The sequence below is a fragment of the Ochotona curzoniae genome, unplaced genomic scaffold (assembly GCF_017591425.1).
Source record: "Ochotona curzoniae isolate NIBS_2020 unplaced genomic scaffold, NIBS_Ocur_1.0 scaffold_4505, whole genome shotgun sequence".
NCBI classification, from domain to species: Eukaryota; Metazoa; Chordata; class Mammalia; order Lagomorpha; family Ochotonidae; genus Ochotona; species Ochotona curzoniae.
In genome coordinates this window covers 2,274,043-2,296,997 of record NW_024467118.1, presented here as the reverse complement: position 1 = coordinate 2,296,997, position 22,955 = coordinate 2,274,043, and the positions used below count along the sequence as shown (strand labels likewise).

At 58.7% G+C, this 22,955-nt stretch overlaps 1 protein-coding gene across 2 annotated transcripts in view; it reads right to left on the bottom strand.

Moving 5' to 3' along the window:
* PPP2R2C (protein phosphatase 2 regulatory subunit Bgamma) overlaps window positions 1-16,818 on the bottom strand; it is a 61,338-nt gene extending 44,520 nt beyond the window's left edge. Inside the window, exon 1 of one of the 2 annotated variants that reach the window (XM_040965910.1) lies at window positions 16,317-16,818. In XM_040965910.1, the coding sequence (XP_040821844.1) occupies window positions 16,317-16,344 (28 nt within the window). In that variant the 5' untranslated portion in view covers window positions 16,345-16,818. The remainder of the gene's footprint in view (window positions 1-16,316) is intronic. The other variant, XM_040965908.1, reaches the window with a different exon arrangement.
* Window positions 16,819-22,955: the final 6,137 nt, after the last annotated feature.

The window sequence follows — 22,955 nt, the reverse complement described above, 5'->3', positions numbered from 1 at the left end:
CTGCTCACTCCTGGGGCCCCCTGCACCCCTTTTGGCAGGCCCTTCAACCCAGAACTTGGTGGGGCTTGACTAGCCACCCTCTCATCCACCATAACCCCAAACACAGGCAGAGTGTATCCACTCCTTCCAGAAAGCCCTCCCTGATCTGCCCCGCTGCTAGGTGAGCCAACGTGCCAAGCTCCAGGACCCAGTTAGATCCACCTGAGACTGTGGCAAGCACTACAGAAAATGCGCAAGCACCCCAGGGGCGTCCTCCACTGCTCCGAGCACTTCCAGTCTGAATAACTGCCAGGGGCAGGGCTGGGGAGCGGGTTCTGGCTGTACACTGGAGATCTTGTGGGGAGCATCTGCCAGGCTTCCTGCTTACCAACACAAAATGCAGAATTCCCTGGATGGAAAGGGCAGGCAAAGGAAACGCCAACCAGTCTGCAGTCAGGGGCTTCCTCCCACCCACACGCCAGGGTCTGACAAATTGGCTGAGCTGTCTGGGACTCAAGAAATGACCCTGTGTTCCTGGGCAAATCTGATCCCCTCACCCACTCACCTAAGGGAGAAGGAAGAGGATAGCTCGACCTTCCTGCCTGCTGGGCTCATCCCATGACAGGTTCCCATGCCTCCAGGGCACACAGTGGCACCTGTGGCCCTCAAGGCTAGTCCCCAGCTCACAAAACTGGCAACCGAGGCCCAGAGAGGGCCCTGTCGTGCACCTCCCTAAAAGGGCACGGCCACAGAAACAGCCAAGCCCAGGTCCGCAGCTGCTGCTCCAGCTCATCACCGCACTGGCCCTCTGGCCTCATATAGACAGCACAGATGGACAATGGTTCCAGTTTGGTGGTCCCCAGGGGCCAGCACTGTGGCTCAGCAAGTAAGGAAACACCTGGAGCATCAGCATTCCATACAGGCGCCAGTTCAAGTCCCAGTTGCTCCACTTCCTGTCCAGTTCCTTGTTCACGCACCTGGGAAACCAGTGGAAAATGGCCCAAGTGCCTGGGCCCCTAGACGCTGACGAAGGTCAGGCTGCTGGCCCGGGCCTGGCTGTTGTGGCCATCAGTGGCAGGGACAAGAGTGAACCAGTGGATGGAAGATCCCTCTCTCTCTCTGCAACTCTGCCTTCCAAATATATGAATGAATCTCTTTAAAAAGGAAAAGAAACAGGATTGCCTGCTGCAAAACTGTGATCAGCAAGGCATGCTGGGAATGCCTGCCCGCACCCACCAGTCCTGGGCACAAAACCCGAGGGCCCTTGGGGTCCCCTGGCCCAGCACACTTCTGGAGACACATCTGCCCTCTCACCCCAGCTTGGAACACCAGAGAACCGAAAAAGCAGCAGGAACTGTCCATGCACAATGGAATGGGCTGCCCCCTGCACTGGCAGAGGCATGGCTGAGGTGGGCAGGGGTCCGAGCCCTCACAAGGGCCCTGGGCTCCCTCTGCTGTCCCTGCCCATCCTTGAGAGGACCCCGGACACATGCCCATCCCTGGCCCAGAGCCGAATAGTGGAGCATCCAGATAGTGACTGCTACAGACCAAGGGCAGCCCAAAGTCCCTTTTGGGAACTCCCACTTGCAGGTCTAGAAACAAAAGGGACAGAGAGCAGGGAAGCTCTGAGTTGGGTTAATGCGAAGCTGCTCCCACAAAGCCAGACAAGGGACGAGCAGGTCAGAGTGTCCTTCTTGGAGTCGGGCTGTCCCAGCTTAGCCAAGCAGAAAAGTCAGACCTGCTCACCTGCTCCCGCATTGCATGGCCTGGCACAAGGCATCACAGCTCTGCCTCGGGCCACCACTCCCTGACGGGCAGCCCTCGAAACCCACACTCCTGCATTCCCAGCTCACACCCGGTGCACCTGCCAGGCGGCCCCCAAACATGCGCTCCTCCCTCTTCTTCTCCTGCATCGCAGGAAACAAAGGTGGGGGTTCTCCTGCCAGTTTTGAACAGCCTGTGCTGCAGGGAGAGACCCACACATCCTCTAACCGTCCAGGCTGCCTAAAGAGAGACAGAGAGAAAGAGAGAGAAACCCATACAGGGGCAGCAGCCCAAGGTCAGAAGGAGCCGTGTGGGCTCTTGGCTGCTCACCTCGGCCCAGCATGGCCATCTGCAGCCCACAGTGATTCCCAGAGCAGCCCCGGTTCCATCTCCTGTCCCATCTGCTAGTCCACGACAGGACCTGGCTCTTCCAACCACCGAGCGTGGAATCCAACTCCCCTTTGACCCCAACAGGCTGGCCAGTGATGCGCTGACACAGAGCACCCCAGGAAGTCAGGAGAAACCTTGATCCCAGACACTCACTCTGGAAAAACCACCTACCGAATGTTCCCCAACAAGCCCAAAGCCCCCTGCCCACCAAATGCCTCCCCCGCCCCTCACAGGAGAACACAAAGCCCCAAGTCACCTCCAAAGCAAGAGATGGAGATGGCCAGCTTCCTCTCGGTCCACTGAGGACTCCAGCCCCGCACCACTCACCTGCACGTCCCCTTTAAAATCTGCCAAGCAGGGCCAGGCGTTGGGCGAAGCCACCTGAAGGCCCACACCCCACACTGGAGTGCCTGGCGTGCAGCCACGTTTCTCCTTCCAGTTCTACTTCCCTGTCAGCGACAGGCGCCCTGGAGGCAGCGAGGGCTCCAGTGCTTGGGGCCCTGCCACCCATGTGGGAGACTCGGATGGAGCACCCAGCTTCAGCCTCCAAGTCAGACTGTTGTAGCCACCTGTGCGACAAACGAGCAGCAGGTAGATGCTCTCTGAGCCACTCCCCATCTCACCATCTACTTTATCTCTGCCACTCAAATGAAGAAATTATCACCCAAACAACCATTTTGGAAAATTGACTCCAGCTAGTGAACCTGTGACATCCACATCTTCATCCAAGTCTGCTCCTAACCTCACGCTGAGCAGCGCACCAGCTGGCCAGCAACGGAACATGGACGCTACAGGGACATTTACAAGGGCACCTGAGACATCTTGATGGGAAACGTCCAAAGGGGAGGCAGCCTAGGGCATCAATGGTGGGAACACTTCTCGCCTTCCCCCCGTGCACCCCGACTGGGCTGGGCTGGGGCTCCTACTTACCAAGACCACAGTGGAGGCCAGCCTCCCTCCGACACACCAGGTGGCTGCAAGCTGCCTCAACTCACTCCACGTCCCACACATTCGCCCAGACCCCTCCGCTCAGCTCTGGCCGTCTCACTGCGGGACTTCCTCAAGTCTGCTGGAAGTGCTCACCCTACTCCCACCCCACTCTACCTCTCAAGCGCTTGACTCCTCTGAGAACCACTCTGACACTTGCGGTTCCCCTCCCACTCTGCTCGCTGGCGACAACACCACTGCCCAGGATCTTGCAGACCCACCTGCAGGTGAATGAACCAACCCCTTGGACAATCACACTGCTCCTCTCTCCAGGTCTTGCTCCCCTGTGCTCCCCAATGCGGTGCTGTGTGTGATGACCTGCTTCCAGGCCACGACAGGACACCTGCACCCCAACTTCAGCACCCCTCCCTGCACCACTCCCCAAATGCCCCTACCATAGCTGCCTGGTGAGCTGCTCCCTCGCAGGATGGAATGCCAGGTGGCAGGAACAGATAGTTCACCCACTGCACCAACACCACGAGAGGTTCGCAGTGTGTCATGCATCATGGGACACAAAGGGGTACCGCAAAAATGGACATAGTCTCTGGGGTAGTGGAAGCAAAGATGTGATCCCCCCTTCTGCTTTCTGCTGAAATACAATAAACTGGGGAGAGGAAATGAGAGGCCCAGCAGCACCCATACAGGAGCCATGGGTCAAGCCCAGGCTGCTCCTCTTCCCATCCAGCTCCCTGCTAATACTCCTGGGAAAGCAGCGTCACATGCCCCAAGTGCTTGGGTCCCTGTACCCACGTCGGAGACCTGCAGGAAGCACATGGCTCTCAGATCAGCTCAGCTCTGGTTGTTATGGGGAGTGAGCCAGGGATGGAAGATCTCTCCTTTCAAGTAAACAAAATAAATCTTAAAAAAAAAAAAGCAGCAAGATGAAATGTCCGTGTCCTGTGCAGTGTGTCCACAGACACGCAGGGAGCCCCCACGCCTCGAGGCCTTCCACGTATTGACGGAGGTTCACACCGCCTTTCCCGCTGAAAGCCTTGCAAGAGGCAATGTCGTTCAGCCCTGCAGCTTCAGCCAGCCCTTGCTGTGACGGACTGTTCCGGAAGCAGATGGGTGGGCTGGGACGCGGCAGGCCCAAGATGCCGCCTTCAAGGACGCTTCCACGGGGAGGAAGCTGAGTGAGGTCACCGGAGCAGGACACAAACTGTGCCATTCCCTACAACTCCCAGCTGGGACCCCACGCAGCCCCTGGCATTGTCACGTGCATCAGCCACATGGTGACGGCACTGCCACCTGCCACGAGGGCAGGGAGGCCTCGCTTGGCACAGAACCGTCACTAATGCTGCGTCAGGATGAGACAGGCTCGCACAGGGAGGCGACAACCACGCTGATGACCACAGAACGGGGAGCAGACACCTCCTCAGTGCCGAGCACTTGCCCAAGCACCTGCAGCCCACACCGGATGTGCAGGAGCTCCTGCGCCACTTCCTGCTGCCTCACGCCTCCTGCAGCTCTGGAATTCCCTCCCCAGCCTGTCTTCCTCCCACTTGCCCTGAGTGCCAGCTTTCCCATGGCTTCATCCCTGGGGCGTCTGCATTCCTCCAGGCTCACCTGCAGACCAGGCTAAGACAAACAAAACAACAACAACAAACAGACTTGTCAGCTCTGGAAGCCAAGCAGTCCATGACCGACACATTGAGGGGGAGTTTGGTGTTGCAGGGGGCGAGCCAGACATGTCTAAAGTTTATTAAGGAGTCTTCATTAACCAAGCTTGTTGGTAACAGGGGCCATCAGAAATAGCAAACCACAAGTCCATATGGCAATCCTGTCGTTCATAACCGTGAGAGGAACAAATGGTCATTCCCCTGAAGTCCATCCGTTAAGCTGAAGGCCTATGTCGCAGCTTCCCCAACAATATAAGTTACCCTAAGAGACACACAGTGAACAACCTGGACACACTTCCAGTGCTGCAGACACTCACCTTTCCCTGGCTTCTCTGCCCACATTCCATCACTGCCAGGCCTCACCCCTCCTGAACTCCTAACAGTACACAGATTATAAACACAAAGCATCTTAGCATTGCTATCTTCACTGTCCCACCAAGCAATGAACAGAGGGTGAGGAATACAGACACACAGGGGCCATGCTCAGGGGCTACCTGTCCTCAGAGGTACTGGGGAGGCCAAGAGGTACTCAGTACTCAGTACTTAGAGGAACTGAGGAGTGCCAGAGCAATGGAAACACAGCACAAGAGCGTGAGCCCCTCCTCACCCTGAGCCTTTTACAGGGGCTTGTGAGTGGAGCGGTTACACCGCAATGCAATACCGCCCCCTCTCAGGTGACAGGTGAGCGTCACAGGTGGGCAGCAGGGAACACGTAGGTGGTGGGGGAATGACTTCCAAGCTCATGACCCTGAACTAGCAGCCTACCTCACCACATTGGCACTGTGGTTTAGCAAGTAAAACCACTGCTTGAGATGCCAGAATCCTGTACAAGTCCTGGTTCGAGATCCGGCCGCTCCACTTCCGATCCAGCTCCCTGTCTGTGGCCTGGGAAAGCAGCAGAGGACGGCCCAGGTCTATTCCATGTCTATTCGCAGGGAGAGAACGAGGCAACACCACTCCACACTTGGTTGTATGTGAGCAACCAGCCACAGACTGAAGGGCAGACATGAACCCACATTGCCAGATGCACCTGCCACTTGCTGAGTGCTCTGCAGCAAAGCGTTCACTTCCAGCAATGATTCTCACCCGCACTGTTGAGGGGACAGTGTGACAGAACTAAACTACCGGTGGCAGCTGCCAGCTGTACACCTGAGCCCACGAGGAGAGAAGACTGCCCGGCCTCGGTTGCGTGCTTGGTTAGAAACCACCTGTGCTGCTCCCCATCAGAACTGAGCCGGGGGCAGGAATGACAGGGTAGAATTGACAGCTCAACTCCAGGAAACTAAAGGCTACAAGAGAGGGCAAATCCTGGCGGCCAAACAAAGCGTGTAGCACAGGCTTGCTGAGTCGGCAGCGTGGCTAAGAAACCCAGGTCCTGGGCCTCGGGCACATTTGCCCGATCACGCTGGCAGACGCTCAACAGACAGCCCAGGCACGGCTGGCCAGGCTCTGGGGACACCCTGGGATGCCTGGGGTCAGCAAAGGCTGGCATTAGATGGTGTCACCATAGACACAGCGGGCTTTCAGAAGAAGGGTCCTTGACAGCCCCCAGCAGGGGACACGGACACAGAGTGGAGGCCAGGGAGAAGACAGAATCCCCCAAAAGCCAGAGAGGAAGTGACCCTGCCAAGATGGACTTCTGGTCCATAAGCTGAGAATCGGGTGCCAGGGAAGCCGCCTGCCTCCTTGGAGCCTCAGTGCCACAGGCTCCGGGCCTCCCACCCCACAAATGCTCACAGACACTAAGGGAAAAACAGCCCTGGCAAGGCAGGATAGCAGAGCAGGATGCTGAGGCCACATCTTCTCGGCTGGGAGCTGTGGGGATACAGACCCTGCACACACACACACATCCCCTCCTCACCTCCTCCCCTGCCCACCTTCCTCTCCTCACCTCCTCCCCTGCTCACCGTCTCCTCCTCACCTCCTCCCCTGCTCACCGTCCCCTCCTCACCTCCTCCCCTGCTCACCGTCCCCTCCTCACCTCCTCCCCTGCCCACCGTCCCCTCCTCTCCTCCTCCCCTGCCCACCTTCCTCTCCTCACCTCCTCCCCTGCTCACCGTCCCCTCCTTACCTCCTCCCTCTGCCCACCTTCCCCTTCTCACCTCCTCCCCTGCCCACCGTCCCCTCCTCTCCTCCTCCCCTACCCCCACACACCCTCTCACCTCCTCCCCTGCTCACACACACACCCTCCTCATCTCCCCTCCCACCGCAGCTCCCCCCCACACACATAGAGATACTGAAATATGTTCAGGGGGAGGGCTGGGTTTCTCCAAGCTTCCAAAATATTTACAAAGTCTAGGCCCACTTTTTGCAGTAAGACAATTTATCAACAGAAATCAGTTTCAAATGATGGCAGGGCAGAGACCTCACCGCTTCTTGGTGGCTTCAAGCCAACAGGATAAAACTCAAACTCCTTTCATGGCAGCCAGAGCTGTACACAACACAGCTCCAACTCTCTCCTGCCCTGCTGTGGCTCTTCACTGCACATACCCCACCCCAAGTCTCCCAGGTCCCCAGTGTCCTCCCCATTAAGCCTCTCCCAGGAGATCAGCTGTTCCGTCCAGGCATCCCTTGCCCCCAGCAGCGTACGTCAGGAGTGGGTCCCAGGATGGTGATCTGGACCTAATAGAATCTTCCAGAAGGGTGGGGCCTCCAGGGAAGTCTCAGCACTCAAAAGAATTGCAGGGGTTTTTCGCAGGACCCTGTCACAGAAGCCTGACCCTGGCCCCAGCCCCCCTCCCTGGCAGCTTGGCAGGTAACCGTGACCCCTGCTCCCCATGCATTCCCGCCCCTGCCAGGAGCCCCCTGCTATGACAGGAGAGGACCCTCACTGCCCCGGTGCTGCAGGCCCACAAAGCTCTCACTCTGGGAGCTCGATGATCCCTTGCTTCCCCACGACTGCCACAGGCATTCCATTGCAACAACAAAAGCCCGACTAATGAATATCCCAGCCCCGGTCCGTGCTGCAGCCAGTGCCTACCACCCCTTTCTCACCTATTGGACCTAGGCCTGCTCTGTTTGGCTTGCATGCGGGATTGAGCAGTTGTTGTGTGAAGGTGCGGGATTCTCAGGATTATTTTAGACTGAGAAGGCGAAAGTCTGTTCTGTGGGGCACAAGGCAAGAATGGCAAGCAGCCCACAGAAATGCATGCTCTGGCTGCCACATTGCCCAGTCAGGGTCTACATTTCCCAGCTGCCCTGGCAGTTAGACTAGACAGTCACATGACCAGCTTTGGCCAATGGAATGTAAGGGAAGTGACAGGTGTCACCAGAAGCCAGTGTATCTTTCCCATACCATCCTCTAGAGAACAGGGAGGAAGAGAGAAAAACTTGGAGCTCCTGCTCACTCTGTGGAAGAGACCTCAAACCACCAGGAGCTACTTGTAGTGTACTGTTCGGGGGCTGGTCTGGGGTTTCCCTGACATGTAGTGTTAACCAGCTCTCCCCACTGGACCCACGAGGACTCCTGGGCCCATGGAAAGCCCAGGCCTTGCTGAGCCTACTGACCTGTGCACACAAGGGACACTGCTGTCCCGTCCACACAGCCCTCCTGGAGGAGGGAGCACCGACAGCAACCCACACCCACGTGCCGAGCCTGGGCGGAGCTCGGACATCCACCACAGACCCACTCAACCCAGCCCTGAGCGGAAGGCACAACCACCCTCACCCCCAGCTCCAACATGGTCACTCACAGCAGGTGAAGCCAACCCCTGTGGTGGCAGCACCCCTGCGGGGGCTCCACTTCCAACCCAGCTCCTTGTTAATGTACCTGCAAAAGCAGTGGGAGATACTCGGGTACTTGTGTCCCCAGCACCCACATGGGAGACCTGGATGGGGTTCCTGGCTTCAGCCTGGACTTCAGCCTCGGCCCTGGACTTGTCAGGGTGCTCAGTGGGGAGGCAAGCAGTTACTACGAGCTGGGGTGTCCACATTGCATATTGCAGGGTCTGGGTTCAAGTTCTGACTCTGCTCTGATTCTATCTTCCTGTTAATGGGCATCATGGGGGTGGGCATCAGGTGATATGTCAAGTCCTTGGGTCCCAGCAGCAAAGAAAGCAGACTTGAATTCACAACTCTTGATTTCCCAGTCTCAGCTATTACAGGCACATGTGGAGTGAGCCAGCAGATGGGAGATGGGAAATGTCTCTCTCTCTCTCTGTCTCTCTCTCTTTTTCTCTCTCTCTGTCTCTCCCTCTCTCTGCCTTTGACCCCCTCTCTACCTCAAATAGATTTTTAAAAAATTTAAACATAGACATTTGAGGGGCAATGCTAGAGTGAGTACAGGCACCACCTGTAGCGGCAGCATCCCATACGAGCACTGGTTCTAGTCCCAGCTGCTCTACTTCCCATCCAGTTCCTGCTGTTGCATCTGGGAAAGCAGAAGCAGGTGACCCAAGCACTTGGGTCCCTGCACCCACCTGAGAGACAGGGAAGAACTCCTGGCTCCTAGCTTTGGATTGGCCCAGCTACAGCCATTGCGGCCGTTTGGGGAGTGAACCTGTGGATGGAAGATCATGCATTCTCTCTCTCTTTCTTCCTCTCTCTGTTCAAACAAACAAATAAATCTTTTTAAATTAAGTTTAACAAAGAGAATGTTTGCATAAAGAACCCCCGAACGGCCCATCTCTGGTGACAATCATGAAGGAGATGCACTGCACCCCAGCTAGGTGGCTGGGTCTTGGCTCCGCCAAAGGTCAGGCAGAGGAAGTGAGGGGACCAGAGGTGAGGTCCAGGACAGAGCAGGACCCACACTGCCTCATCTTCTCTACTTGCTGAAAACACTGGGAACTGCCAGGCCTTTCCAGAAGTCCTCGTGAGCCTAACGGTAGCTGCTCTGCTCATCTTGACAGGCAGCATCTGCCTAAACATTATTTAGTTCCAGCAAAAAGCCAGCTGGCACCCTGAGGGCCAACACCTTGAGCTGCCCTATGGCCAGCCCACAGCCCACCCCACGGCCGGCACCCCGGTCTGCCCTGTGGCCGGCACCCCGGTCTGCCCTGTGTCCAGCACCCTGGTCTGCCCTCAGGTTAACAGCTCAGTCTACCCTGGGGCTGGCAATGCTGGCTCAAAGGCCCAGGAAGCTGCCGGAGCCACACCCAGCTGGGCCAGAACTGCCGTCTTGGCCCAATGTTCCTGCTCCAGCAGCTATGGCGGCTGTGTCGTGGGGGCTCTGGAGGCTAGGCCAACTCGGCGGCAACCCTGGGACCTGCAGCTGAAGATGCCAGCCCAGCCTGCGGCAGCCCACACTGCCCAGCTCCTCTGAGCAGCTTTTGTCTTGCATCAATGGGTCATTCAGCCCGGCTCTCTGGAGGACAAGGGCCCCATTGTGCAGGGAGCGGGGCCTGTTCTGGGCAACCCAGCGGCTCTCAGGTGTGCCTGTCCTTCAGGCAGGCTGGCAGGTGCCTCCTCGGCTATGACGTCACTCCACCCCACTGTCTCTCCTGTCTAGAATGCAGTGAAAGGCCACACCCTGATGCATCCCACCCGCTGAACCTGGGCATGCCCCTGCAGATGCACGTGGGACTGGGGTGACTGTCTGACCAATCCGTCACACTTGCTCCCAAGAGCTAAGACAGAGCCGAGAACAGAGCCAGCGCCCCAGGGTTCAGATCCCAAAACCCTCCCATGCCAGACACTGAACTGGTCATGCATGTGTCCCGGTCCAGCTGGCCCCAGCTCCACCATATGGTGGTCAGGAGGGTGGAGGGTCGCTCCAGGGCACCGATGCCATCCACGAAAAGACAGGTATATAGAACTTCCTCCACTCTACCCAGAAATGCAATTTACCTACCTGGGTGGGGAGGAGCCTTGGGTCATAGAAACCTCACCCTAACTGAGGAAATACTAGTTATTACCATGATTTGTGGGATTGTCGTCCACACTGCAGGAGCCAGCTTTCTGGCTGGCCTGCCCACTGCTCCCTGGCAAGCAGAGCAGCCTAAGAAGGGACTGGACTACAGCTGCCCTTTCAGAGTCTAGCCAGGGTGACCTTCACTGCTCATAGGACCAGCCTTAGCTGGTGAGTGGCCCAGCTTTTCAGATATATATAAAATCCATTTTTACCTTTGCTTAAAAAGAAGAGGGTTTGGACTGTGCGAGATGCAGTTTCTGAGCTCGAAGTGGTGGGGTGTGTGGCTCCCAGAGCGGTGCAGCTGAGGCAGTGGGGGCACCTTCTTCCTGCTCTGCCTCCCACTGACCCCAACACTGCCCACCCCCACCTCGTTTCCTTGTCCCAGTCTGAGGCTCCTAGGCTCGCTCCAGTCTCCGGCAGTGCCTAGCACTGGGCAGGGTACTGCAGAAATATCTGTTGAATAAATGAGTGAGGGTCATGACCCCATTCTCACTTGGGCACCCAGCATCACCCTGGCACAGGAGGGGATTGGAAATCACCTGCTGAACATCACGGACAGAGAGGGTCAGCCTCTGCAACGTTCAGACACGGGTTAACACGGGTATATGTATCCAGGCTCTTTGCAGAGCCCAAGTCAAGTTCCACGGCGGAAGGCTGAGCAGTGGAAGACAGCAAGCAAGCAGGAAGGCCCACGGGTTCAACTGGCCATCACCCCGTGGCTGGCAGAAACCCGAGAACACACCCAGCAGAACTAAGATCCTGGCTCAGGAAAACTCAAGGTGCTTCAAAGACTGCGGGAATGCATCATCAACAGACAACTGTGCGTTGGTGCAGTTATCACGAACCCAGGCACCAGCTTTGCACTGCGTGCCTTTCCACTGTATAGACGCTCCCCTCCGCTGCAGGGGAGGAGCCCCCAGGCTGCCCAACGGGGAAACGGCTGACCACTGCACAGTAGTGCTCCTCCACCATCGAAGCCGTGCTGGAAGGGGGCAGGGCCAAGAGCTCCACCCCACCTTTCTCTACTGCCACGAGGAGCAAAGCTGTGAACTGTGGGGGGACCAGGACTAAGTGAAAACATAGAGCTCCTGGTTGAGAAAGCAGAAAAAGCCTCAAAGCCTCAAGCCCCCCACACCACCTTGCATTATGTGCAATCTACTGTCAATCAAAGGAATGAGATTCTGGGCCTGCATTGATCATGGGGGTGTGAGGCTGCAGGTGACCCCCTGAGCTGCACGCACCCGCACTTGCACCTTGCTCTTCAGGGGCCGCCAAACCCGGGCGCCTGCACCGTCTCCCAGCACCCTCCGCCATAGCTCTGCCACAAATGCAGGCACACAACAAGAGCCCCTAAGGGCAGACCAGTGAGAGGGAGCCCAAAGATGCTCAGGGTGATTGGGAAATGAGTGTGTGTGCCAGTGGCCTGGACAGCTGCGGCCTGTTCCACCCGTCCCCTGGCCCATCACGCTTTTCTGACGTCATTCAGCAGTTCAAGGTGGCAGCCCACAGCCCGGCACGCAGCATTCTTACCTAACACCCAGGGCAGATTAGAAAAGTGGTCAGCCAACTCACTTCTGCCAAGTGCACACAGGCCATCGCAGGGAGCTGGATGGAAGGTGGAACAGCCAGACACGAACCAGCACCCATATGGGATGCCAGCACTTGAAGGTGGAGGATTTACCTGTTGAGCCACAGTGCCAAACCCAGCTTGCAGTTGCGTCCAAAACCAGACATGACACTGAGAAGTGCTGGCCCTTGACTCGATCGTCTCCCCGCCGCCTTCCATGGAGCCCCGGGGAGCTTACATAAGACCCATAGCAACAGCATCTGAGTCAGCTTGATTTTCAAATACAGCCATTCTCTCTCTTGGTCACAGCCACAGCCAAGGCCACAGTTACCACCATTATCCTCAGCTCAGTTCGCCAGCCCCACCACAGAGCCAAGGGTCATGCCAGCTCCTGACCCTGGATTATGGCCAGGGTCACTGACAGAAACCGTGTGCCAAGCACTGCAGGCCCCGCGCCACATGTGGCAAACACACCAAGCCCATAAGACCCTGGAGTTTAGTGAGAGGAATTCCTCCCACAGGTCAGCAGCAGCAGCGTGGGTAACCCATGGAAGAGGCTCACCAGACACCTGCGCCCCACGCATGGGCGAGCTGAGCAACACCTCTGCGAAGAAAGGGTGCCCAGGGGGCTGGTGCCGTGGCGCAGTAGACTGACCCTCCACCTGTCACACCGGCATCCTATATGGACACCAGCTCAAATCCCAACCGCCCCACTTCCCATCCAGCTCTCTGCTTATGGCCTGGGAAAGCAGCGAAAGAATGGCTCAGGTGCTTGGGCCCCAGCACCCACACGGGAGACCTGAAGAAGCTCCTAGCTCCTGGCTTCAGATCAGTTTAACTCCAGCTGTTGTGGTCATTTGGGGAGTAAACCAGTGTATGGATGGAAGAGCTTTCTCTCCGACTCTTCTCTCTCTCTCTGCAACTCTGCCTTTCAAATGAACAGAGGTCCAGAGGACCACGTGTCCCCCCACCCCAAGGTGACAAAGAGCCAGGCCTCACTGGAAGCCCTGATCTCCCAACTCCAGAGGACCCCAAAACACTGAGGTAGGGAACATGATGTGAATGACATTAAAGACGACCCCTCTGGGTTCTCGGACCCTGGGTCAATCTCTGGGTACCTAGTCAGGGCTGTGAGGGGTGGAGGGATGGGGTCACTGCTGGCCCCAGGTAACAAGGACTTAGAGTGCAGGGGCAGGCATTTTGCCTGATTCCACTGTACAGGCCCTGGGTTCGATTCCCACCTCCAGCTCCCAACTCCAGCCTCCTGCCCATGCAGACCCTGGTGGACAGCGGGTGACGGCTCAAGTATCCGGGCTCCAGCCACCATGTGGGAGACCTAACTGTGCCCTCGGCCAAGCCCCAGCCGCTGGAGGCCTCTGGGGAGCGAACCAGCAGACCTGTGTCATGTGTGTGCCACTCTGCCTCTCAAATTAAAATAATAATATCAATAAAAAGATGTGCCAGTTCAGGGCACTGGTGTCCAGAAGCAGAGTGGGCAGCAAGCCCACAGCCCGGAGTCCCTGATGCCCTCGGCTCGGACTCTTTCTCTGCTCTGTATGCCATCAGCTGTGCTGGCTTAAGACCAACTCCCCTCATGATGCCAAGAAGGTTGCCAGCAACCACTTTCCACTTTGCCTCCAAAACTGACTCTCAGGTACACTATGGAATCCAGCACTTCCAGGGACACAGGCTCTCCCCTTCAACAGGCAGACCCGACCAACCATGGCCTGGGCTCTCCCAGGGAAGAAGGGACAGAGGGTCTGGGGACAACGAGCTGCCACGTCGGCCACAAGGCTGCTAGTGGACAGGAAATCGATGGTGCCCAGGATGCAGTCAGCTGAAAACCTGCAGGCAGTGCCATGCAGGGCAGCCTGCCTGGGGCCCGGGCCAACCAGCTGCTGCTCCCAGACCCTTCCTCCCTCCCACTGGAAAAGCAGGCAGCCCTGAAGTGACAGGGGCACTGGGAACACTGCCCTATTGGGATTGGCTGCTGCCCCCCAGAGTGACCAGGGCACTGCCACCTTCAGCCCATGGCTGGGCAAAGCCATCGCTTCCAGGAGCATCTGCACAGAGAAGGCCCCTGGAGACTCTGTACGTCCAGCAAACAGAGAAGGCCCCTGGAGACTCTGTACGTCCAGCGGCCGAAGGATGCCTGCAAGCACAGGCCTGCAGTGCCAAGCAGCAGGGTCAGGGCCACCCCCTGCTGGGACCCCCCCTGGCTTCCCAGGACCCCCGGCATCCTCCTACCCCAAGCGCCTTCCTCCATGGCTGCACTGTGGATCACAGCCACTCTTCGACAGTTTTCAGCCCCCTAGCAGCCCACACCTGCTTCTAACGACGCTCATGACCCTGGACATAAACTCCACTCGGAGAAAGCACCGCCACCAACACCAAGCCACGAGCTGCTCTAATTCGTATCGAGGTGGTGGGGATGACTAACAAATCCCAACTGGTCCCCAAGGCACTTGGAATTGAACAAAATGGGACTCCTCCAGCCAAGCCGACAGGGCCTCGAATCCAAACCAGGAGGCCAGGTTTTGCAGTCTGGACAAACAGGAAGTAGACCCGGATAGCCAGAGAGCAGTGGGGGGATGTGGACCCAGAGGCACCAGGAATTTGCGCACCTGACTCTGGGGCAAAGGGAGTCTTCGTCTCCTGCCCAGGAAACTCTGCCCTGTTCAGGTTACCCCTGCACAGCTTCGACTGCCATTCTCAGAAACCCTGCCCCTCCCACTTCACAGATGGGGAAACCGAGGCCGGAGAAGTGAGCGCGTCCCCGACCCACAGTCCCGCTCATGGTCACAGGGTTCCCTGGCAGAATTCCAGGGGGCACAAGGGCGGTGGATCTTAGTCCAGGCCTAAGGTGTGGTCAAGGCAGGCGCCTCCCGGGTGTGCTGGAGGCGGAGTCCAGGTTTGAACCGCCCCCTGCGGCTCGGCCATCAGCCCGCAGTCCCGCCTCCTGTCCTGCCTCCTCACCCCCAGTGTACAGATGAGCAAACAGAGGCTCCGTGGGCACCCCAGGGAACCCCTCCCACCAGCCCGCAGCCTCTGCCCACCCTCCGCAGGCTGCGAGCGTAAAGGACAGCCTAGACCCGCGCCGTCCTCGCGCGCCTGCCCCGCGCGGGCCACAAAGGACCCGCAGGCGCAGAGGTCCACGGCCTGGGGTACAGCCCGCACCCGGCCCGCAGCCCCGGGCAGCCCTGCCCCCTCCCCGCACGCCCAGCCCGCAGCGAGCGTGACTCAGCGCTTCTCCTCCGCAGCCGAGGAGCGCCGCCGCCAGCTTCCCTCTCCGCGCCGAGCCCGCAGGGCCCACGGCCTCCGCAGCGCTCGGCTCCCACTCCCTTTTTTCAGGCGGCGCCAGGCACCACCGGGGCGGTAGACACCACCCGGTGTCCGCGCCGGGCGCTGGGCCCACGCGCGCTCCCTGGCACGGTTACCCACGCGCACCAGCCCCTCCCCCCATGCACAAGGAGGAACCTCTAGGGAGGCCGCCGGTCCCCATCCCTGGACAGGTCCCCAGCACGGGAGTCCCGGTGGCGCAAGCTGGCTCGGTGCACTGCCCACCCCCGCCTTTCCCCGGGACCCTGAAGTTGTGGGACTAGTGGGGGCGGAAGCTCCGCACTCAGCCGGTCTCAGGTTGGGGATGTAAATGCAAGGCCTGCTGGGGATGGCGTGTGCCACCCCGGGAACGTAATCCGGATCCCCGCTCCTGTCCTTGGCGGAAAACTCACCAGGAATAAAGCATCAGCCCCAGCCAGCCTCCCCTTCCCTCCCACGAACGGGGGCCCCAGCCTCGGACCCGCCCTCGGGAGGCTGCGGGCAGTGGATTTCTGTCTCTCCCTCTCTCCTGGGTCCCTCTTCTCCAGGGAGTAGACAGCCTAGACGATTCTGCGGGCTTTGGAGAAGGCTAAAATGGCAAGCGTTAGACCTTCAACCCTCGGTGGTCCCCAGGATTTGTTCCCTAGGTTCACCGCAGGGACTGCCAGGGCACGACCAGGACCCTACCCGGCCCGGGAGCGCAAAGCTGCCTCCCGGAGGGCGGCGCGGAAGAGGTCGCTTGCCCTGGCCCAGGCGCCGCGCCCCACGGAGGAGGCCCCGACCCTCGGGCTCCCTCCCCTCCCCGGCCCGGGGCACACGACACACAGCGCGCGGTGCACACCTTCGGAGGGCATTCGGTGCGACGGCATCCCCACGCCGCGGCCGGCCGGAGGGGGTCTCAGACAACACGTACGTTACCTTCAGTCACATAGCTGTGGTCCCGCAGGAAGCTGTGGTTAATTTTCCGCGTGTCCGTGTCCTCGCCCATTGAAGGCCGCGCCCGGTGCCCTGGGCATGCCCCGCCGCCGCCGCCGCACACCGATGCAATCCGCAGAGGTCGCGCTGGGCGCGCGGGCCATGCCGCCGCAGCCTAGCAAGGGCGCGGGCCGCCGGGGCCCCGGGGAGCGGGCATGGCGGCCGGGGCCGGACGCGAGGGGCCGGGGGTGGGCGGGCGAGCGGGCGCCGCCGCGGTCAGGCGAGCGCGCGGCGGGCGGGCGGCGGCCGCGGCTTGGGGCGGGCCGGAGCCCGGGCGCGCATCCCGGCTGGCCCGTGCGCGCTGCGTCCGTGCGGCCTGCTGCCGGGGCGCCTGGCTGTGGAGGCGGCGGCGAGGGGACGCGCGCGGCGCTGCGCCGAGCAAGCCGGGGCCGAGCCGGGCTGCGCGGGCTGGGGCCGCCGCTATCGCAGGCCCCTCCCTCGCGCCGCCCGCTCCTCCGCCCTCGCGGCCGCGCCGGCGGCCAAGCTACCCTGCAGGTGGAGCCGGCGCCGGGGTGCAGAGCCTCCCCGCGGTGGGCACCTAGGGTGCCGGGGTGCGCCCCGGAGCAGCGACGGAAGAGATGGTCAGCTGGCGGAGATGGAGCACCCTGCGACTTGGCTGCGACTTGGGGGTGGGGCTGGGCGCTCAGATGCTCCCACCGAGAGACAGCCCCCAGGTGGGGCGCACCAGCCTGTGTCTGAGACGCTCAGCTTGGCCGGTGGAATGCAGGATCGGGAGGGCTGGGGGTGCGGCTGAAGCGCGCGTACCCGGAGAGTCCGAGACTGGGAGGGGACACAAACGCCCCCACCCCGGGCTGGGGGTGTCGGCCCTCTTCGAGGGCAAAGTTGGGAATGAGGAGGCTGGGGGTAAAGCAACCTCCTCCCGGCAGTACTCCGGGATCTCTCCTGGCGTTTCCCTCCCTTGCAAGTGAAATGGAGCGGCAGCCAGGCCAGACAGGCTCCACCTGGTCGCTGCAAGGTCCACAACACCTCTTCCCCACCTGTTCCTCCCGCCAGTCAGCACTGCCCGCTTTTCTCAGTATTTGGCTCCTGCAACCGACCAGCTGCCCCTCCTCCTGGACCCCCCCTGATCCGCATGGGATACAGGATTTTGGGGGGTGGCGAGGGCCCTCGATTTTCTTAGGGGCTTGACACAGCCTTCCTCGGGGGGCTGCTGAGAGCCAGCAAGGGCAGTGCAGGGGCTGGGCCAAGGTGCGGGGCAGATGCAGTTGACCCCTTCCTCTGTGCCACTCTATCATGCTTCCTGCTTTCCTCATCTTGGAGGTAGGGACTCCAAGTAGCCCTCGATCCCCAAAACCACAGTGGGGACAGAAGAGGCCAGAAGGTTTGGGGCCAGTGGGGGGTTATGGGTGCCAACTTAGGGGTGGTAAGGCGGTTTCACTTCACAGAGCACCCTACAGAGACCTGCAGGGGCTGTGGGGAAGGGCTGGGTCTGGGGGCACCCGCACCTGCTTGTGACGGGCGCCCTCTGCTGTGCTGGCCTGCAGGCCTATGGGCAGTGTGAGGACAGTGTCCCTAAGTCGGTGCTGCACCCACAGGAAGGTAACCCCGGATCCCTCCCCCAGAGCCAGGCACTTAGTCTTTCTCACCCCTGCTCTGCTCCAAAGCTGTGCACCTCATGCCCCCACCAGCCTTGCTCCCACCTGGATGGCAAAATGATCAAAGCCTGTAGCCCTGGGTGGAGGCAGGCTGACTGGGGACAGCCTTGTCTGCTGGGGGCACCTGTGCCCTTTCATTATCCCTAAGCTGGCTTCTTACCACTGCCCCCCCCCACACACACACACACAACTGGCCCCAGACAGCAGCCGGGTCTCCAGGGGGCAAGAGTGCCACAGGTGTTCCTGGAGGCATCAGTGTCTCAGGTGTTGCTGGGGACATGAGTGCCACAGGATGTCCCCGGGGGCAGGAGTGCCATGGTGTGTTCCTGGAACCCATGCATACTGGTCACCTCACTGATGGCCGCTGCACCTGCTGCCCTCTGGCTTCCCCTGTGCTGCACTTCCCACAAGAGGGCTCCGACTGTAAGCAGGTCCAGCCTAATCAGCTCCCTAACCCTAACCTTAACTTAATCTGACACCGCCACAACAGGGGTCTCAGGCATGCTCCATCTGTGATGCAACAACAACCTAGTGTGAGTGTGGGGGAGCCAGCGGACGCCCCACTGGCTGCACCACCTGGGACTGAGTCTTGCACAGCTGGTGGCCACTGCTGCCCATGTTTTCTCTTGTTAGGACTTTCCTCTCTGAAGCTGCACCCCAGCACGACAGGCACAAATGGTGAGATCCTTGAACCCCCCTGATGGCACAGGGGCTTTGACGACAAGAGACAGTGACAATGCCAACCAGTGCCCCTGCTTTCTCTCTGTATCCCAAGGCGAGGGACACAAGAGGCCCTCACTTGCCCCACCTGCTGGCCCTTTGGTCTCAGCCCTCCCACCCCTGTCAGCTAAGCAGCCCCAAGGCCCCATCTGAGGCCCACAGGAGCAGCAGCCCCACATCAAGCTGAGCAGTGACAGGGGTACACACCAGGACCTGTGCCCCTGGACTCGCTGAGGTCTGGCCACACACAGGGCTGGGACAAAAGGCCATGCCCACAGCTGCTGACACTGCCACTTCCACCAGCAGCACCACCCACCGGGCCCCTCTGGAACTACCCCCAGGGTCAAGCATTAGGAAGACTGGTGCCCTGCCAACACTAGAACTGGGGCGGGCAGGTCTTCCTCTGGGAAAACCCCTAGCAAACACAACCCCTTGCTCCCCACCTGTGCCATGCCTCCGGATGGGCACTGTCTGGAAATTCTGCCCTGTGCCCACGGACGTAGAGAAGAGCTTGGAAAACATGGCCCCAGTCATGAGAACAGTGTCGCCACAGGGCCTGGAGGACTCGGCGCAAGAACCCCCCAAAGCTGAAGGGGCGAGGAGACAGCCCCACCTCCTGCACCTCCTGCACGCTCCAGGGGCCTCTGCTTGCTTGGTTGGTCACTTTCTTGTATTTTGTTTAATGACATTTTCCAAACCCATGCAGGTAGTCATTGCTATGGTCCCCACCTCTTGAATATTGGTCCAGAAGGAGTCAGTGTTGGCTTTGGCCAGGGACATACAGAGCCAGGCTCCCCCACGCCCCTCCCTTGGCCTGGATCCCTCTCCCTTCCCAGAGGCAGTCTCCCCAGAGTGGTCTATTCTTTCATGCACACACACACATTCATGAGACCATCTTGTGTCATTTTTCAATTTACACAACATCCTATCGATTGCACCAAATTGCAAATTGCTTTTTTTCCCCCCAAAGCATTATGTTTTCCCAGCTCTACCCAGGAAACAATCAATGGTGTGCAAAACTCTTGCTTCCAGAAGCTTCTGGCACACTCCAGACACATTCCTCTTTCTCTGTTCAGGGTCATGGTGTCACAGTAGTAGCCAGCACTTGGCCAGGATGCACCCACCCCACCCCCAGCAAGCAGGATGCTTAAACCTCTGCCAGTGCCCAGAGCCACCACCAGCTGTGATGCACTCTGAGGCTGCCTCCAGCCCCGTGGGCTGTCTAGCGCTGCCGTGACAACCCCTTACCTGGCTCGTCATCTCGAGGGCACGGGTCTCCAAGGTGGATAGGTGGACGAGGCGTGTGTGGGTCACAGGTGTTATGACACAAGGTCACGTGCACATCTATAACCCTGCACTTGGCGCCAAACCAGAAACAAGCAGCACCTCCGGCAGCGTGTCGCACCCTGGTCGCACTCGGAAGAGGCGTGGGATGCAGGGGCAAGCGGCCGCCCGACGGGTACTGGGGCTGCATCACCTGATTGCCCAGTGCGCTGGGGGTCTGTCCTCTTGGCCCTGGAGACCCCTCTTATTTGGACTGCCCCTCTTCCTCTTGCCCTGCTCCACCCTTGGTAAAGGGGCTTCGTCTGTAAGGATTCCTTGGAACTTTTTCTGTCGGTGTACTGCCCATTCTCAGTCAGTTCCCAGAGTGTTGATATATTCTTGTCTTTCTGCTAGTTAATGACACTTTTGTCCTAACAAAGATCACTACTTTTTTAAGATTTGCTTATTTTTATTGGAAGGACTGAAAGTTACTGAAAGAGAAAGATCGTCCATCCATTGGCTCACTGCTCAAATGGCTGCAAAAGCCACAGAGATCCTAACACTTGAGCAGCCTCCACTGCTTTCCCAGGCCTATGAGCAGGAGCTGGCTTGGAAACCAAGCAGCTGGGGCTGGAACTGGCTCCCACATGGGAAGCTAGCAAGCACTGCAGTCAGAAGGTTAACCTACTGAGCCATGGCACTAGCCTCTAATTATTTTTAATCAATTTCTCAGAGAGCTAGACCAACAGAGAGAGGAGGAACAAATAGAGAAAGCTCCCACACAGTTCCCTCCCTGATTCCCCACCGGGTCAAAGCTGAGCGCTGTGGACCTTCTCCGGGTCTTCCACGGCCGTGGGAGGGACCAGATCCTCAGCTGTCCCTGCTGCCTCGTGGGATCTGCTGGGACCTGCGTTAGCGGGAGGCTGAGACAGGAGCTGAGCTGGGACCAGACTCCATGCCTTCCCGGCCGGTCGCTCACTGCTGTACAGCACAGCTCTCTCCCCTCTGGCAGGCGAAGGCTTGGGCACGCGGGTTCCCGCCACTCAAGTGGGAGAGCTGGGCGGAGTTCCTGGCTCCCGGCTTGGGTCTGGCCCCACCCTGGCTGTTGCAAGCATGTGGGGAGTGAACTGGTGGGTAGGAGATTCTCTGCCTTTCAAATACATTTTCAGAATAGCCCCCTGAGAGCATGCCGCCCTGGGTGGGGGCAGAATCTGGCGATATCCAGCTCTTTCTCGCTATGATGTGTGACATCGTTTCTTCTCCATTCACAGGAGCTCCCTGCTCCCGCCTGTTGTCTCTTTGTTTCTTGCTTTTCCTAGGCCCACATGCCGTCTCCTCCCCGCCTTACAAGTCAACGTCAAGTCCGTTGAACGTCATAGTCTTTGCTTTTCAGCAAAACCTTCTCGGCTGGTCTTCGTCACTTGCTCTTCTATGCAAACATTCAGCCGTGCAGATCCCCTGGACCTGCAGCACAGTGGATAAAGCTGCAAGTCTGAGTCCCAGCTGCATCACTGCCAATCCAGCTCCCAGCTAGTGCGCCTAAGAAAGTAGTAGAGGATGGCCCAAGTGCTTGGGTCCCTGAACCCACATGGGGGACCTAGAGGAAGCTCCTGGATCCTGGCGTGTGCCAGTCCTCTGGGGAGTGAGCCAGCAGACGGAAGACCTCTCCCTGTCTGTCTCTCACGCTATCACTTTGATATTCAAATAAATAAGTAATTAAAAAAAACTGTTGGGATTCTCATTGTCCCTGCAATTGCTTTGTAATTAATGGGGAGAAAACTGGCATCATTTGGTGCATGGCATCCACCCACCCACAAACACAGGGCATCTTGACACATACCTACTCCTTCCTGCCCTCCCACTGAATCCTGATTCTTCATAAGAATCGCAACAACCACTTATATAGGAAGGGTCCTGTGGCCACTGCTGCTCTAAACGCGTGCTAAATCACTGAGTGCCCTCCACCTGCCCACATGGGCGGTACGGCTGCGATCTCGCCGGTACGCCTCGGGGAACAGGTTAGCTCATGTTCTGCCCCCCCGGAAGGAGGGTCACGTCCTGAGGCCAGCTGGGCCTGGCGGCTCCGCTCTGGACCCTGCGTCATTGTCCTCTCCATTGGCATCAAACCTGGGGCAGCTTTTGTTCAGTTTAATCCTAAGTGCCGTCTAGAATTTCAGCCGCTACACCCTTCCTTCTCTGCGTTTTTTGTTTGATCCCGTTATTGCAGGCTGAATCCAGCAGTCCAGAACCCGATCTGGACCTCCATGTGGGCAGCAGAGGCCCAAAGCACGTCAACCATCACCTGCATCAAGAGGGCTCAACTAGGAGTTAGTAGAATACATGGGAAAAAAGACTCAGCTGGAAGCAAAGTGGCCAGGCCTCGACCTGACAGGCTGAAGTGGGCTGCGAGGATTTCAAATCATAGCTTCATCCACTGCACCACAGTGCCTGGCCCTTCCCAGCGACATCAGAGGCTGCCTTGCAAAGGACCCCCACTCCACCCAAATCTGGGCTTGTGTTTGCATTCTTTTCCAAGAGTTGCTTTATCTTTTTTGTATGCCCTTCTAGAGCACCTGCTTTGCAGATCCTATCTGAGAAATGCTTGACTAACTCAAGGTCACAGTGGGTTTTGGCCTGCAGATCAAGTGCTTGTTTCTGTATACAGAGTGTTGCTGGAACCCAGGCATGAGCCCTCACTCAGCATCTCTGCGGCCTTGTTCATGCCATGACGCAGCTGTGAGGCTACACGGAGACCACAGCCCGAAACACCCTCACACCTCTTTTCTTAAAAAAGATTTAATTTAATTGGAAAGGCAGATATACAGAGAAGAAGAAACAAAAAGATCTTCTATTCACTGATTCACTTATCAAGGGGCTACAACAGCCGGAAATGAGCCAATCCAAAG